This window comes from Mytilus californianus, unplaced genomic scaffold (assembly GCF_021869535.1).
Source record: "Mytilus californianus isolate M0D057914Y unplaced genomic scaffold, xbMytCali1.0.p SCAF_48, whole genome shotgun sequence".
NCBI classification, from domain to species: domain Eukaryota; kingdom Metazoa; phylum Mollusca; class Bivalvia; order Mytilida; family Mytilidae; genus Mytilus; species Mytilus californianus.
Window position 1 is genome coordinate 657,421 of NW_026262699.1, and position 14,252 is coordinate 671,672.

Sequence of the window (14,252 nt, forward strand, 5' to 3'; positions counted from 1 at the left end):
TCATTTTGGGAGAAGCACAAATTATGTAAAATTGGTGATGCGTAATTAAACTAAGAGTGATTGCAAAATTGAAAAAAAAAATGCAGATGGAGTAATAAAAAATCGCAAGCCGATGAGAAACAAACATTATCATAGCAAACCAAAAAAAAGAAAAGACAAAATAATTGTCCTTAAATCACCACACAGAAGATTGAGCACCAATAACCGTATTCGAACGTAGCTTAATCAAAAGGGTGAGTAGTTGACGTTCCACAACGGCTAATGGCAAGTACAACTCGCATTCCTAGATATCTCTCACTATGACAAATAAAGTTATGGTATATTTGTAATTATATGGCGTTTGTTATATGATTTCATAATTTCAGATTGCAAGTATATCGAGAAAAACTCCCCTCTTGCAAATATGGAAGAAGATGCTGCAAGACGAATCTTGCTCATTGGTAAAACTGGGTCCGGTAAAAGTGCAACTGGTAATAATATTCTAAATAAGAAAACATTCCATTCTGCTGTTTCTGGTGTGTCTGTCACCGAGAAATGCCAGGTATCACAAGCGAAAAGATTTGGAAGAATGATAACAGTCGTAGATACTCCAGGACTTTTTGATACTCGATTTACTAATGAAAATATCTCAAATGAATTAGTAAAATGTACAGAAATGATTTTACCCGGGCCACATGCTGTTGTACTTGTAACAAGGATAGGCAGATTCACTAAGGAAGAACAAGATACTGTTCAATATTTTGTCGATCATTTTGGGGAGGGCATATTTAGATATATGATTATTCTTTTTACAAGAAAAGATGATCTTGAGAAAGATAATGTCCCCCTTGACCAGTTCATAGTTGATTCAACTCCTGAGCTGAAATCATTACTGCATAAATGTAATAACCGCTATATTGCCTTTGATAACAGTTCAGACAATGCATCGAAAGAAAAACAGTGCGGAGAGTTAATTCTCTTGATTAATGAAATGCTACAGGAAAATGATGGACATTTCTTTACGAACGAAATGCTGTTGGTGGCAGAAAGTAATTTACAAATAAGGCTAGTGCGAATAGCTGAGGAAGAAGAGGAAAAGCAAAATGAGGAAATAAATAGAATAAAACGTAAAGAAAGGAGGAAGATAAGAAAGGAATTAGATAGCAAAATAATAGAAACAGATGAACTTTACTGTTTGAAACTGACAAACGAATGGGAGACTGAGGATAAGAAATTTGAAAGAAGGAATTTAGAAAGAGAAAAAGAACGTCTTGAGAATGAATTGAAAGAAGCTAAAAAAAAATTGAACAATTAAATTTTATTTGATATCAGTTTACTAAAATAGTGTCATTTCTTTAAAAAAAAAGCATGTTGCTTTGTATTTTTTTTTCGTGGACAGAGGATACATTATACGAGAAATTTTTTTTGAAATTGAATGACTGCATGTTATAGAATGTGATTTACTACCTACCATTTTGCTAAGACAGTTTACACATATGTCAAGTAGTATTGACTTTTTGATGACAACTTTACAATGGTGTGTCAATATGTTCTGCTTACTGTTCTAAATATAATTCAACTAAACATATTATTTTGTTGTTTTTATCTACTATACTCTTTATAAAAAATAGTCCTCAATCTGAACTTTAAAAAGAATGATCAGTGGTTGTACACATAACGTCAGAGTACCCATATTGCACCTATTTTGCAAAAAAAAAAAAAAAAAAAAAAAGAAGCCGGGGAAATCAAACAAGTTTTCTTAGAGACTAGATATTTTTTATTTTTATAATTCGTCATTATGCACATCTTTCAACATAGCGAGATATATATTTAGATATACACAACTAGGTCATATTGTATATCAACAGATTGATGAGGTATTCCGAGAAAAAAGTAAAATTTACTAAAACGTCGCATGCGAGGTCAACTTTTAAAAGGAGCAATTAAAATATGTCCAAGGCAAAATGAATATTATGCATGGACTAATGGCATTTTGTTCTAAATATGTGGAGAAAAAAAAAAACCCTCAATTATTCGATTTTTACGGATGTGAATTTAAGCATAGATGCAATTTATAGGTACTTCCCAATGCAGAATCTTGGGTCGTTTGGAGGTCGGTTCAAATTCAATTTTCTATAATTCAGTACGGATTCAAAATTAAATTTGTGAAACTATATAGTAATTAAGGATACATCTACAAAATAGGCACAAAATGAAAAGTTGTGTCTGGATCTTAATAAAACGTAGGTGAATGAACTGTACAAATATGGGTAATTTGGGTACCCTCACGTTATGTTGTTTTCGCATGACAATGCAATTTACTTTTGACTTTTAACTTGGAAATCTATGTGACGTTCTGTTTACAACTTAATTAATGACTAATTTTTCATGCCGTGATCTGTGCGTGAAGTTGACAGCCAGTCAACAAATGTTCCATGGAACATGCAGATAATGAAGGTAATTTCTCACAATTTGCCTTTTTTGTTGTTGATTTCTGTGTATACATGCTAAGTTTTGTTAGTTCTCCTTCGTTAGTCTTCCATATTATATCCTGGCATCTTGTAATAGACCTGCATATGATGAATGCTTAAATCTTTCAGATAACTTGTTATTTTAAGCTCTTATCATAACTTAAGTGTTCATTACGAAAATTATGTGTTACAGACCTACTTTTTTTTTATAGTTACCAGAGTGATATTTTTTTTGCTGTAGTTTGTGCTCTTTTTCCTTTGACCATCACGTTATCGGTCCGTACTCGTACGTGTATGAAGAAAAAGCTTGAAGGGTATGCGCCAATAACACAGCAACCCAACTCTACAAATAACTATCAAAAGACGTATTGTGATCGACATACAATTTTCAACAATAAACAGGTACATCTGTATGTATACAATATAGGGATGTCAACGAGTACTCGAGTACTCGAGTATCGCTCGGTACTACCGAGTATCGAATACCAAAATGATACTCGACTAATCGGTTTCTGTTAGAATGTTGTTGCCTTCTTAAAGAAGTAATATTTTTATTAAGAGCGCCTCCCTGGAAATTAAATATTAATCAAAATTAAAATACGTTTCGAATGTTTGCGTTTAATTGTCATTTAAAATTCCTCCGAACATAGGAAGGCTATGAACAAAAGCACCTTTCCAAGGCTTACACTTTAAGCTTATCGTGTCTTAGTCATTCCATCACCTCTGTACCGTCAGAACAAATATTTTCATTAGCAGGACTTTTAGTTGTGTAACAAAGCTGAGAATTCGACTCGTCACAGAAAAAGCTGACAGGATAATATTCTAAATAAGAACAAATTCGTTGACCCTGTGTCTACCCTCGGGTTAAAGGCATCAGTAAGTTCTAATCATCACCCCTTTGGTGATAATTAAATGTGTTTTTTTTTACGATTCCCAAATACTATTGTTTGAGTAATCATTTTTCTATTGATTTTTATTAATTAATTGATTAGATCATTGCCAGTTTACATAATTAGTATATTTAGTAAATGAGCTATTTATTATGGTATAAAATTCCTGGGACTATTATCTAGTCCTTGGTAATAATGTTGAGGGTTTTACGTTCATAAGACAACGTCCCACAATACGTAAAATGGGTATAATTTTGTATTTACATTTTGTAGATGTTTTTCCGAGCGAGTACTCGAGTATCGCTCGGTAAATCCTACGAGAACTCGATTAGTAAATCTTCACCGAGTTGACATCCCTAATACAATATAACAAACTGTGAATCGTATGGTATCTAAAATTTATAAATATATTAAACAGACGATACCAAAGATTGGCCATCAGAACCAACTTCGGTGAATAAGAAGCGTAAACACATGAATTCAGCAAACCACATGCGAGTTAGCGGACTTTGGACAGGGACATGCGTTTGATACGGGGTTTAAATAGTATTTTGTTTTAGATCCAGACCCTCCCACTTTTGCTGGTTATGACGAATACAAAAACCGGCTTACAGTATGGTGATTTTAAGTGAATGGAAAGTTGTAGTAAAGGTGCTTTTTATTTTGTTCAATTATCTCCACATGAAGTTTCAACTTGGATCCATGGAAACATTGCGCATGAATACTTGCGAATAAAGCAAGTTTGTGGAGTGACCAAGCCAATAAATTTTCAACTTTAATGGACCACCCTACTTGCAGGCTAAATTATGATTTTTCGTTTAAAGAAATTTTTAAACTTTAATTTATGCCTGGTCGTAGAATCGAAAAATGGTGCATTTAAAAAAAAAATGACCACAATAAGGCTAAATAGATAGAACCAATTGTGCCCTCTTCTTGCCGACTTGTTTCTTTATTATTATAAGTCAGCAATATCCTTTAACTCTTCGTTCCGCTATATAGATGATGTTCTCTCACTAAATAATACAAAATTTGGTGACTATGTTGAACGAATCTATCCCATCGAACTAGAGATAAAGGATACTACAGATACAGTTAAGTCTGCTTCATATCTTGACTTACATCTACAAATTGACAATGAGGGTCGGTTGAAAACAAAACTTTACGACAAAAGAGATGATTTCAGCTTCCCAATTGTGAACTTTCCATTTCTATGTAGCAACATTCCAGCAGCGCCTGCATACGGAGTATCATATATCTCCCAATTGATACGATATTCCCGGGCTTGTTTTTCCTATCATGATTTCCTTGATAGAGGATTGCTGCTCACAATGAAGCTATTAAACCAAGAGTTCCAAATGGTGAAGGTGAAATCATCCCTTCGTAAATTTTACGGACGCCATCACGAGTTGCTTGACCGTTATGGAATAACCGTTTCACAGATGATATCGGATATGTTCCTTATGTCGTAACTACCCAACCCTTCCCTTTTCACGAATGTGACCTACCGAATTAGACTATTTACCGGATTTGTAATAACACAAGCAACACGACGGGTGCCACATGTGGAGCAGGATCTGCTTACCCTTCCGGAGCACCTGAGATCACCCCTAGTTTTTGGTGGGGTTCGTGTTGCTTAGTCTTTAGTTTTCTATGTTGTGCCATTTGTTCTATTATTTGTCTGTTTGTCTTTTTATTTTTTGCCATGGCGTTGTCAGTTTGTTTTCGATCTATGAGTTTGACTGTCCCTCTGGTATCTTTCTCCCTCTTTTATAGTTTTACAATATGAACAAGCACTCAAACTCTTCATTAAATGCCAAATCAGAAGTTTGAGGACTATAAAAAAGAAAGAAACGTAAGATATTTTGTCAAGTACATTTTGAATGAAAAAATCCATATGTCTTTTTCTTTCCATTTTATGAAAAACTGCACCGCAGGAAATGGCTACGACCGGGCAAAAAAGTAAGATTAGGGTATTGGCTTTGCAAAAATATAATTTTTGGCCTGCAGTTATGCCGATCCATTAAAGTCGTAAAATAAGCACCTTTTCCTTGATTTGTCACACCACTATGTCTCCATGCATACATAATTAATACTCTAAATGATAGCGTGCCTTTGCATTGAAAAACCCCTTGTTTGCTCCTCTTGGCGATCGAAACATCGACTTCCCGCTTTTGAAGTTACAGATTAATGAAAATGCGGATGCCTTTTCAGGCAACTGTATCAAACAAGTAATACATGCATAATCACAAATACCAATCGTACAAATGTAGATATGGAATTATATAAAACAGTCAGTCACCTTCTATCAAATAGAAATTTAATAAGGTCAAACATTACAATGGTTAATAATTATTTAGAGAAAATTGGAAAATGGCGAATAATTTTGTATGAATTTACTAAATGGAATACATCTGTTGCCTGACATTTACACTATTGAATGATCAGCTTTTTTGAAGTGAGAGCGTTGCGAGCATACGCATTACGGTCTGTACATGTATGGTTGGAACAAACACGCAGTAGTGTAATGAAGGTAAGTAGATGTCTCAAAATAAATTCCAGACAAATGAAAATCAATGAAATTTCAATATATAGTAATATTTGAATGACGAATTGTATAATATTTCTGTCTTGGAAAAATATTAGTTTTAAGTGTTTTTGCTCGTCTAAGTAATAACAAGTTGGCCAACTATGGCTTTCGTCTAATCTTCACCTTTAGGCAATTAGAAAATAAATGTCGAACACTTAAATACATGTATTCATAAATTATTGCGACGTTTTTATTATTGAGATAGCTGCAACGGAATATGTTTGGCAAAAATAAAAAATAAACTCGCATTTTAAATTTATATGTTCATTTGTATGTACTATATCCTGAATTCATTTCGTGTTTGTGTCCATTGTCAATTTCTCATTTTAATAATTTTGGATATTAACTTTTGATGAAGACCATGATTGTGAATCTATAAAGTTATCTTTTGTTAACAGATATGTATCTTAGAATGTTAAAAGATTATTGTTGTAGCAAGAATAAGGTTAAAATATAACTACAGGATACGATCATTATTTACATGTAATAACGGGATGGTATTGTCATAAACAGTCTTACATAAGGAGGTCTGCTGTAATTGCCAATGAGTCAATTATCCACCAGAATACGAAAAATTTAGCAACCATAGATCACTGTACAGCAATCAACAATGAGAAAACCCTATATCGTATAGTCGGCTATAAAAAGTCAAATCATGACAAAATGACGAACAATTTAAATAAAAAAGAAAAGAAAAAACGTACGACCAGATGTACTTAGAAACTACGAATTACGCTGTTACATGTATTATACTAGCTCTTGGTCTTTACTATAAAGGAATAAGGGAAAAATGAGAAAAAAACCCAAGAAATCGCAAAATGAAGTCGATGTGACAAAAACCCAATTTGACACTAACATTTTTGTATTTGATTCTTGAATATACAACATGTACAATGCAACACAATAATTAATAAAAATCTAATATTTGTGGGAAATGCCTGTCAGACAGAAAACTATAATCTCGGACCATGGGAGTACTATAATGACAAAATTACAGCCATGCTCTGACCAATATACGGGGTCAGTAAATTCAATATGAGGCTCTGTTCTTTTATGGAATTTACTGGCCATGTATATATATAGTATATGTCATTATAACACTGTCTAACTAGAAGTATGTAGGAAAAAAAACCCGTTATTTTTGGGTAGGATTTGGGACCTAGTGTGCTAACACATCAGATTTCATAATTTAAATTATGGTAAAGGTTAGAATAAAACTGCAATGATTTCACATCGTTTTCACAAATTTCACAAATAGAAATAAAACGACAGAGCGAAAACCTTAATTGAAATTAAGAGTGACCCTGATATTTGCGTTGTTTAAACAATTGTAACTGATTTGAACTTTTAAATCGTTCATTATAGTCTGTTCTAGACAATCACAAAATACATCTGTTTGTTATTTGCTGTATTTGTTGCTGATAGAAATGAAACATTACGCAATTGAGACAAATCGGTATACATGGTATATTTTCATATTTGAGCAAAAACCAAAGGTTAAGAATAACGTAAAATTTAAAGTGCCAAGTTTGTCTGCACTAGATACACATTTCGACAACAAATGTCTCTTCAGTGATGTTTGCTGTCACAATATGTGCAAATTTAAAACTTATTTAAAATGAAGAGCTTATGAACCAAAAAGTTAAGCCAAAGCCGGGCAAAGAGATTTGCAAGAGAAAAATATATTTATTATTTAAAGATAATGTCCAAAATTGTGTAACAGCAAATTTTATTAAAACAATATCCGTATTGTTATGCCAGTACCGAAGTACTAAGGTGTCTTCCCATTTTCATGTTAAACTTCTTGCTAAAAAAAATCCTCATGGGATATACAATCTTTTATGAATTTTTACAAGACCAAAATCGTTTACTGTTTACTTTTTTTATATATATATACATCTAAGGCGCATCTAGGATTTTCAACAAGGACGAGGACCGACTCAGAACGGGTGATTTAAAACATTGTGTATGTGAAGATTATTCTTTGACAATCTATTGTCAAACAATGACCTATTGGGACATTTACGTTTTCTGTAAACAATATAGATAACAAACCTAACATTCGTTATAGTTTGACACATCAAAAAACTTACCTTGCGATTCTATCCTTTGAGGATATTTGCCACTGAACGTTAAGCAACCAACAATAATTCAATCCTTTGAGGAAGACAGGCTTATATAACCACCGTGATTATACAGCCAACAACACAAACAAAAAAAACTCCAATTAAAACTCGGATATCTAACTTTTGAAATTGATAGCTCCTTAATTATAGGGTTGCAAAGGTTAAATGATTCACTTAAAGAACATAATTATGTTTTAATGAGAAATTACCAAGAAATTATCCGAAGTGTTTGTATGTAGCATGATTATATGGAGACATGTACAGAAAGAATTAGACATTTTCTCATTGAATATGCATTTTCATTCGTGAGGTGTTTTATCAATATATATTTCTGCTTCCTAATAAATTAAGTAATGCAATCCAAAGTATAAATATTGTCGTAATAAACATTATCGTAACAACTTCCAGGTACCACCATTATATCTTTTGTTACTTGATTATAAAATGATTTTTTTTGTACGTTTCTTTCATTGTCCTTTTCAGATTCTAGCTAATTTTATTTTCACGCAACAATAAAATTGGTATATCTTAAAGTTTTATTCTTTTCTTAATAGTAAAAAAAATATTCATTAGGCGAAGATGTCGAAACAGTGATGAATTTAAGAAACACCTTTCTTAAACTAGGAATTGATTTGGTAGCTTTCATACAGCACGGGGCATGGTCATAAACCTCTTTTAATAATCTTGAGACCACAATTTCAGGGGAGGAACTCCAACAAATCGAATTCAAAAGTTTACAATGCAATTACACAAAACCGTTATGTTTCTGTAAATGAGCTGGACGTCTGTCAATTAGCCATATCGATGCCTTGGTACAATATACGTTTTTCTGGTCCTCGTTATTGATCGTAATTACGAAATATACCAAAATAACCAGATGTTAACATATTTGTCAAGGAAACGACATGTAACAACCATGTGACCATATTGCATATATCAGTTTATACGGGATTTGCTGCAATATAACAGAGAAAAAAAGGAAAACAACTAAAACCATGCGGCTGTTTTCACAAAAAAAATCTTGAGAGTAAAAATACTTGCAAGTCATAACGTTTCAGTATAACTTGCTGTCAATTTTAATCGTAAGATATTTTTGTAAAGGAGCTGCTTGCTACATAAAATATACATGTAAAGATTAGCATGAAAATAATTCTTATGTTAGAAAACTCGTAAGTTTTCATCTGCAACTTTGATTGCTAACCTTGACAGATATTCTGATTGTTTACTAAATGTTCCATGACAACTATTTCATGCATTTTCAACACGAAACATATGTATTCATTGCTTATATTGTAAGTTGTTACAGTAACGTTAGGGTTTAAAAAAAAAACCCCAAAAAACAATCAATTGCAAGGTTTACATGAAAAAATCAACAGTACACAAACTTAATACACTGTTGTACCCGTATCATCATGATATTTCTTTAAAGCAATTCAGAAATATTTAATATTTATACTTAAGTTAAACTATTCATAACTTGAAGTTCTTTTAAGCTTGTCAAATGATTTTGATATTTGCCTAAAATCAGTTACTGTTTTCTTACTTATGTAATCCGATATTCTACCATGCATTGTAGAGTATCTCACGTGTAGTTTTTACCCTTTTGAAAACTTATTACTGTTTATTTTTGTTATACAATATGCAGATAAAGGAAACAATTAATATTTGTGTTACACTCGATAATAGTTGACAACATTTAAGTTATATTCAAGTTATCCTGTATAAGTACTGAACGTTACAAGCGCATCGCATTGTTTTCTGCAAACAAACTATTTTGGTTATATCTAATTTTTGTAATCATAATGTAACCGTCTTCAAAATTTGAAGGATGAAAACCATTTAAACAAAAATAAAAATTATCTTTCCAGTATTCCAAATGCTTAAAATTTCTATGTGTCATTTTGTAAAAAAATTGCCGATTGTAGTGATACTTTATTTTTCGACTTTACTATTTGAGAGGAAACAGGTGTCATCAGTAATGTGGAGAGCCACACATAATTAAACGAATTTTCGTGTTTTTTACCTTATTAGTAAGATGAGATATTTTTTAACAAATCATGTGACAAAGATTAACTCCGGTAATTGAACAAGCGAAGGCTGCATCGCAGATGCTCTACAGACGAGTCACAACGTACTTTACAAACTGGTCGAAATCTTTTATCTTATAAAGAAAACTTGCGATGGAATTATGACCGGACAATTTGGACTGTGCAATGAAATTAGTTTTTAAACAGCATTTTATGAATTCAATTGTTTTAATGTACATTCTTGTTTTGCATTTTACCCGGCTATAGAATTGTGCTATTTTTCGACGGAGTTTCTGTCATTGTAGTACTTCCATGGTTCCAGCAAGATGCAGTTTCATTAAATATTAAAAATGCACAAATTCGAAAATTGATTAAGAGATGGACATCGTCACCTTAGATTAATTGAGTCATTTACCAAATTCTGTCATAGATGTAACGATATTGTTGATGTGTCCGTAGAAAACAGTTTACTTATGGGATGGCACATACTAATTTTAACTCAAATGGAGCTCATATATTTAGAAACGTTTTGATTAATATATATTCAAAATATTATTCTATCATATGACATGATAAATTAAGAAGACAGTAGTTAAACAAGTCCAAATCTCGTGATTCGAGTAGGAAAAGACAAATCGAGGTAGCAAGCAAAAACTGCGGAAATCACATGAACACAAAAATAAACGAGACATGATACAAAATCTCATCAAAGTTACAAGGCTTATAATTTTGTACGCCAGACACGCGTTTCGTCTACAAATGAATCATCAGGATTCTTTAGTTAATATTTTTTCAAAACTCTACCCTTACAAATGGAGGTACAGTTTATGACCGCAACACCCTTTCAATTGTCACTAAAGTGTCATTTCTTCAAACACAAATGACAATCCTTTGACAATTATGAATCTTGTTTTAATTCAAAATATATTGTTCATGACAATGAAGGTCCAGGTATAGAACACCTCTTGATTTGCTGTCATTGTCAATTCACCAATTGTCAGAATTCCTTTGCTGCATACATAAATATACTATCCTTTCTTTTCTATTGAAAATAACACAATGTAATTTAAAACTTTTCCGTCGTTGAGTTTTTTGCAATGTCTTTTATTAGTTTTTCTTCTACTTGTGAGTTTTAAATTCATTTTGTATCTTCTGCCTCTTTTTTGTGTTTTGTGTTTTATTTTGGGTAACAAATAATGAAGCATTTAGTAATCATGCTCGTTTCAATAATAAAAAAATACTACATTAATTATCTAAATATGTATGAAAACTAATCATTAGTCGATTTTGTGTTAAGAGTACATGTACAGTTACACACTAGAAAACACTTTAATTTCTTTTAATGGGAATAACGTAACAAGGACAATTTCTAACAATACAAAAAATAAGCGTTCTTATACGATTTTTATTCCTTGACAGGCGACGTTTGTTGTACACAAAGTGCGTTTCATTTCTTTCAGTTAAATATGAGGAAAATAACAATATGTGTACTGATAGCAGCAGTTGCACTGAATGCTCTAGTATTGAGTTTAGAGTTATCAGAAGAGCCTTCTCTTGAGACAAAGAAGGACCTGAGCATCCGTAAGTATTATGGAATAGTCTTAGATCTATACATACTCTCGAGGTCAGATGAGATATATACATCGGTAAGTGTTTTGAAATAGTCTTAGATTTACACTAAACCTGTTAACCTTTAAATCAGGATATACATGTACATCAGTAAGAATCACGGAACATTCTTACAGCTACTAGCAAGGACATACATGTACATCAGTAAGAATCACGGAACATTCTTACAGCTACTAGCAAGGATATACATGTACATCAGTAAGAATCACGGAACATTCTTACAGCTACTAGCAAGGACATACATGTACATCAGTAAGAATCACGGAACATTCTTACAGCTACTAGCAAGGATATACATGTACATCAGTAAGAATCACGGAACATTCTTACAGCTACTAGCAAGGATATACATGTACATCAGTAAGAATCACGGAACATTCTTACAGCTACTAGCAAGGACATACATGTACATCAGTAAGAATCACGGAACATTCTTACAGCTACTAGCAAGGACATACATGTACATCAGTAAGAATCACGGAACATTCTTACAGCTACTAGCAAGGACATACATGTACATCAGTAAGAATCACGGAACATTCTTACAGCTACTAGCAAGGATATACATGTACATCAGTAAGAATCACGGAACATTCTTACAGCTACTAGCAAGGACATAACGGAACATTCTTACAGCTACTAGCAAGGATATACATGTACATCAGTAAGAATCACGGAACATTCTTACAGCTACTAGCAAGGACATACATGTACATCAGTAAGAATCACGGAACATTCTTACAGCTACTAGCAAGGACATACATGTACATCAGTAAGAATCACGGAACATTCTTACAGCTACTAGCAAGGACATACATGTACATCAGTAAGAATCACGGAACATTCTTACAGCTACTAGCAAGGATATACATGTACATCAGTAAGAATCACGGAACATTCTTACAGCTACTAGCAAGGACATAACGGAACATTCTTACAGCTACTAGCAAGGATATACATGTACATCAGTAAGAATCACGGAACATTCTTACAGCTACTAGCAAGGACATACATGTAAACATCACACTTACTCCTCAGATCCAAAAGGATATAGAAATTAGCATGTTTATGGATTAATCTTCGATTCTCAATAACAATGTATCCTTAGATCAGATAGATATACTTGTGTAAACAGGTCACGCTTTAGGAGATCTTTGATTTTATGAGTTCAGCTTAATATCGAATCGTGTTATTAAATGATGATTTGAGTGAAAAGAAAATCTCAAAATCGTTCATCATTACAACAGTTTGGACAACATATCTGGTGTCTCAATAAACATTTAATTATTATGGTGCGATTTGTATTGCATTAACATATATTTTATGTAAACAGAGTACATACTGCAAGTCACAATAATTATAAAGAATATATCAAACGGTTAAGTTAAACAAATCTTCATATCTTACCTTCTATATACTTATAGGAAAATCTTTCTTTTGTTTAAAGCGAACAATATTCATTATTAGGTTAGTGTGCGTATTTCCTATTTGTTACACGGTCAATGGGCATGGTTTAGTTTAAATACACAGTAAGCCTGATAGTAAACACGTCTCTGCTGACATGAATTATCATTAATATGGTCATAATTTACATTTACTGTTTACAAAACGTTGAATTGATCGAAATACTAAGGTTATTCTACCACAAGAATAGATTAGGAAGATACCAAGACCTTGTTAATAAATATTCCATATTAAATATGAAAACAACACGTTATAAATTTCATGAGTCCAAAGCGCTTTTCTGGATTAAATTCATCAGGAACGCTCAAAGCCGAATATTTGAAAGCCAAGGATGCATAAGAACCTAAACAGTCGAAGAGCTATATAACCAAAAAGGACCTAAAAAATAGCCAAATCCATCTAAGGTCAACTTTACCTGAGGGCGTGGAAACCTAAGTTTCTAACAATTTTGAAATTTATCAACGGACAATTTTAAAAAGGTTTGTTATAAATCATGTCAGTACCGAAAAACTGACTACTAAGCTGATGATATCCTCGGGGACTGATAGTCCACCAGCAGAGGTATCGACCCAGTGGTATCAACTTCACAAATAATATATGATGGTCTTGAAGTATAGGTTCTAGGTACTGATGTTGTTTATCATATTAATTACGTGTTATAGTGTTCATCTGAATTCGGCATAAATTTTCTTTTTATATTTTTGGTCCTCAATGCTCTTCAACTTCGTACTTTATTTGGCTTTTAAAACTTTTTTGATTCGAACGTCATTTATGGGTCTTTTGTAGAAAAAAAAAAACGTGCGTCTGGCGTACACAAATTTAACCCTGGTATTTATGACCCGTTTATTTGTACAGGAGTTACGTTCCCTTAAAACAATGGTGTTGTTCCCAAATAATCGCACATTGTAAACATACATACTTATAATTGTTTCATGCTTTTAGAGCAAGACATGTCTAAGAGAGGCTGAAGTTCTCACTGTAAACAATTAAAAGTTCTGTTAAATGTTGTGTTAAAATTTGTCATCAAGATTTACAACTACCTCTAAATTCCCCATCTTAATATAGTCGGTAAGATAATA

At 32.6% G+C, this 14,252-nt stretch overlaps 1 protein-coding gene across 4 annotated transcripts in view; it reads left to right on the forward strand.

Moving 5' to 3' along the window:
- Window positions 1-14,252, forward strand: part of LOC127700072 (GTPase IMAP family member 9-like) — a 38,802-nt gene that overhangs the window by 22,661 nt on the left and 1,889 nt on the right. For 3 of the 4 annotated variants that reach the window (XM_052203539.1, XM_052203540.1, XM_052203538.1), the window contains one exon: window positions 366-1,567. In XM_052203539.1, coding sequence (XP_052059499.1) covers window positions 366-1,294 — 929 coding nt within the window. In that variant the 3' untranslated portion in view covers window positions 1,295-1,567. Of the gene's footprint in view, window positions 1-365; window positions 1,568-11,540; window positions 11,662-14,252 lie in introns of those variants that run through there. The other variant, XR_007981419.1, reaches the window with a different exon arrangement.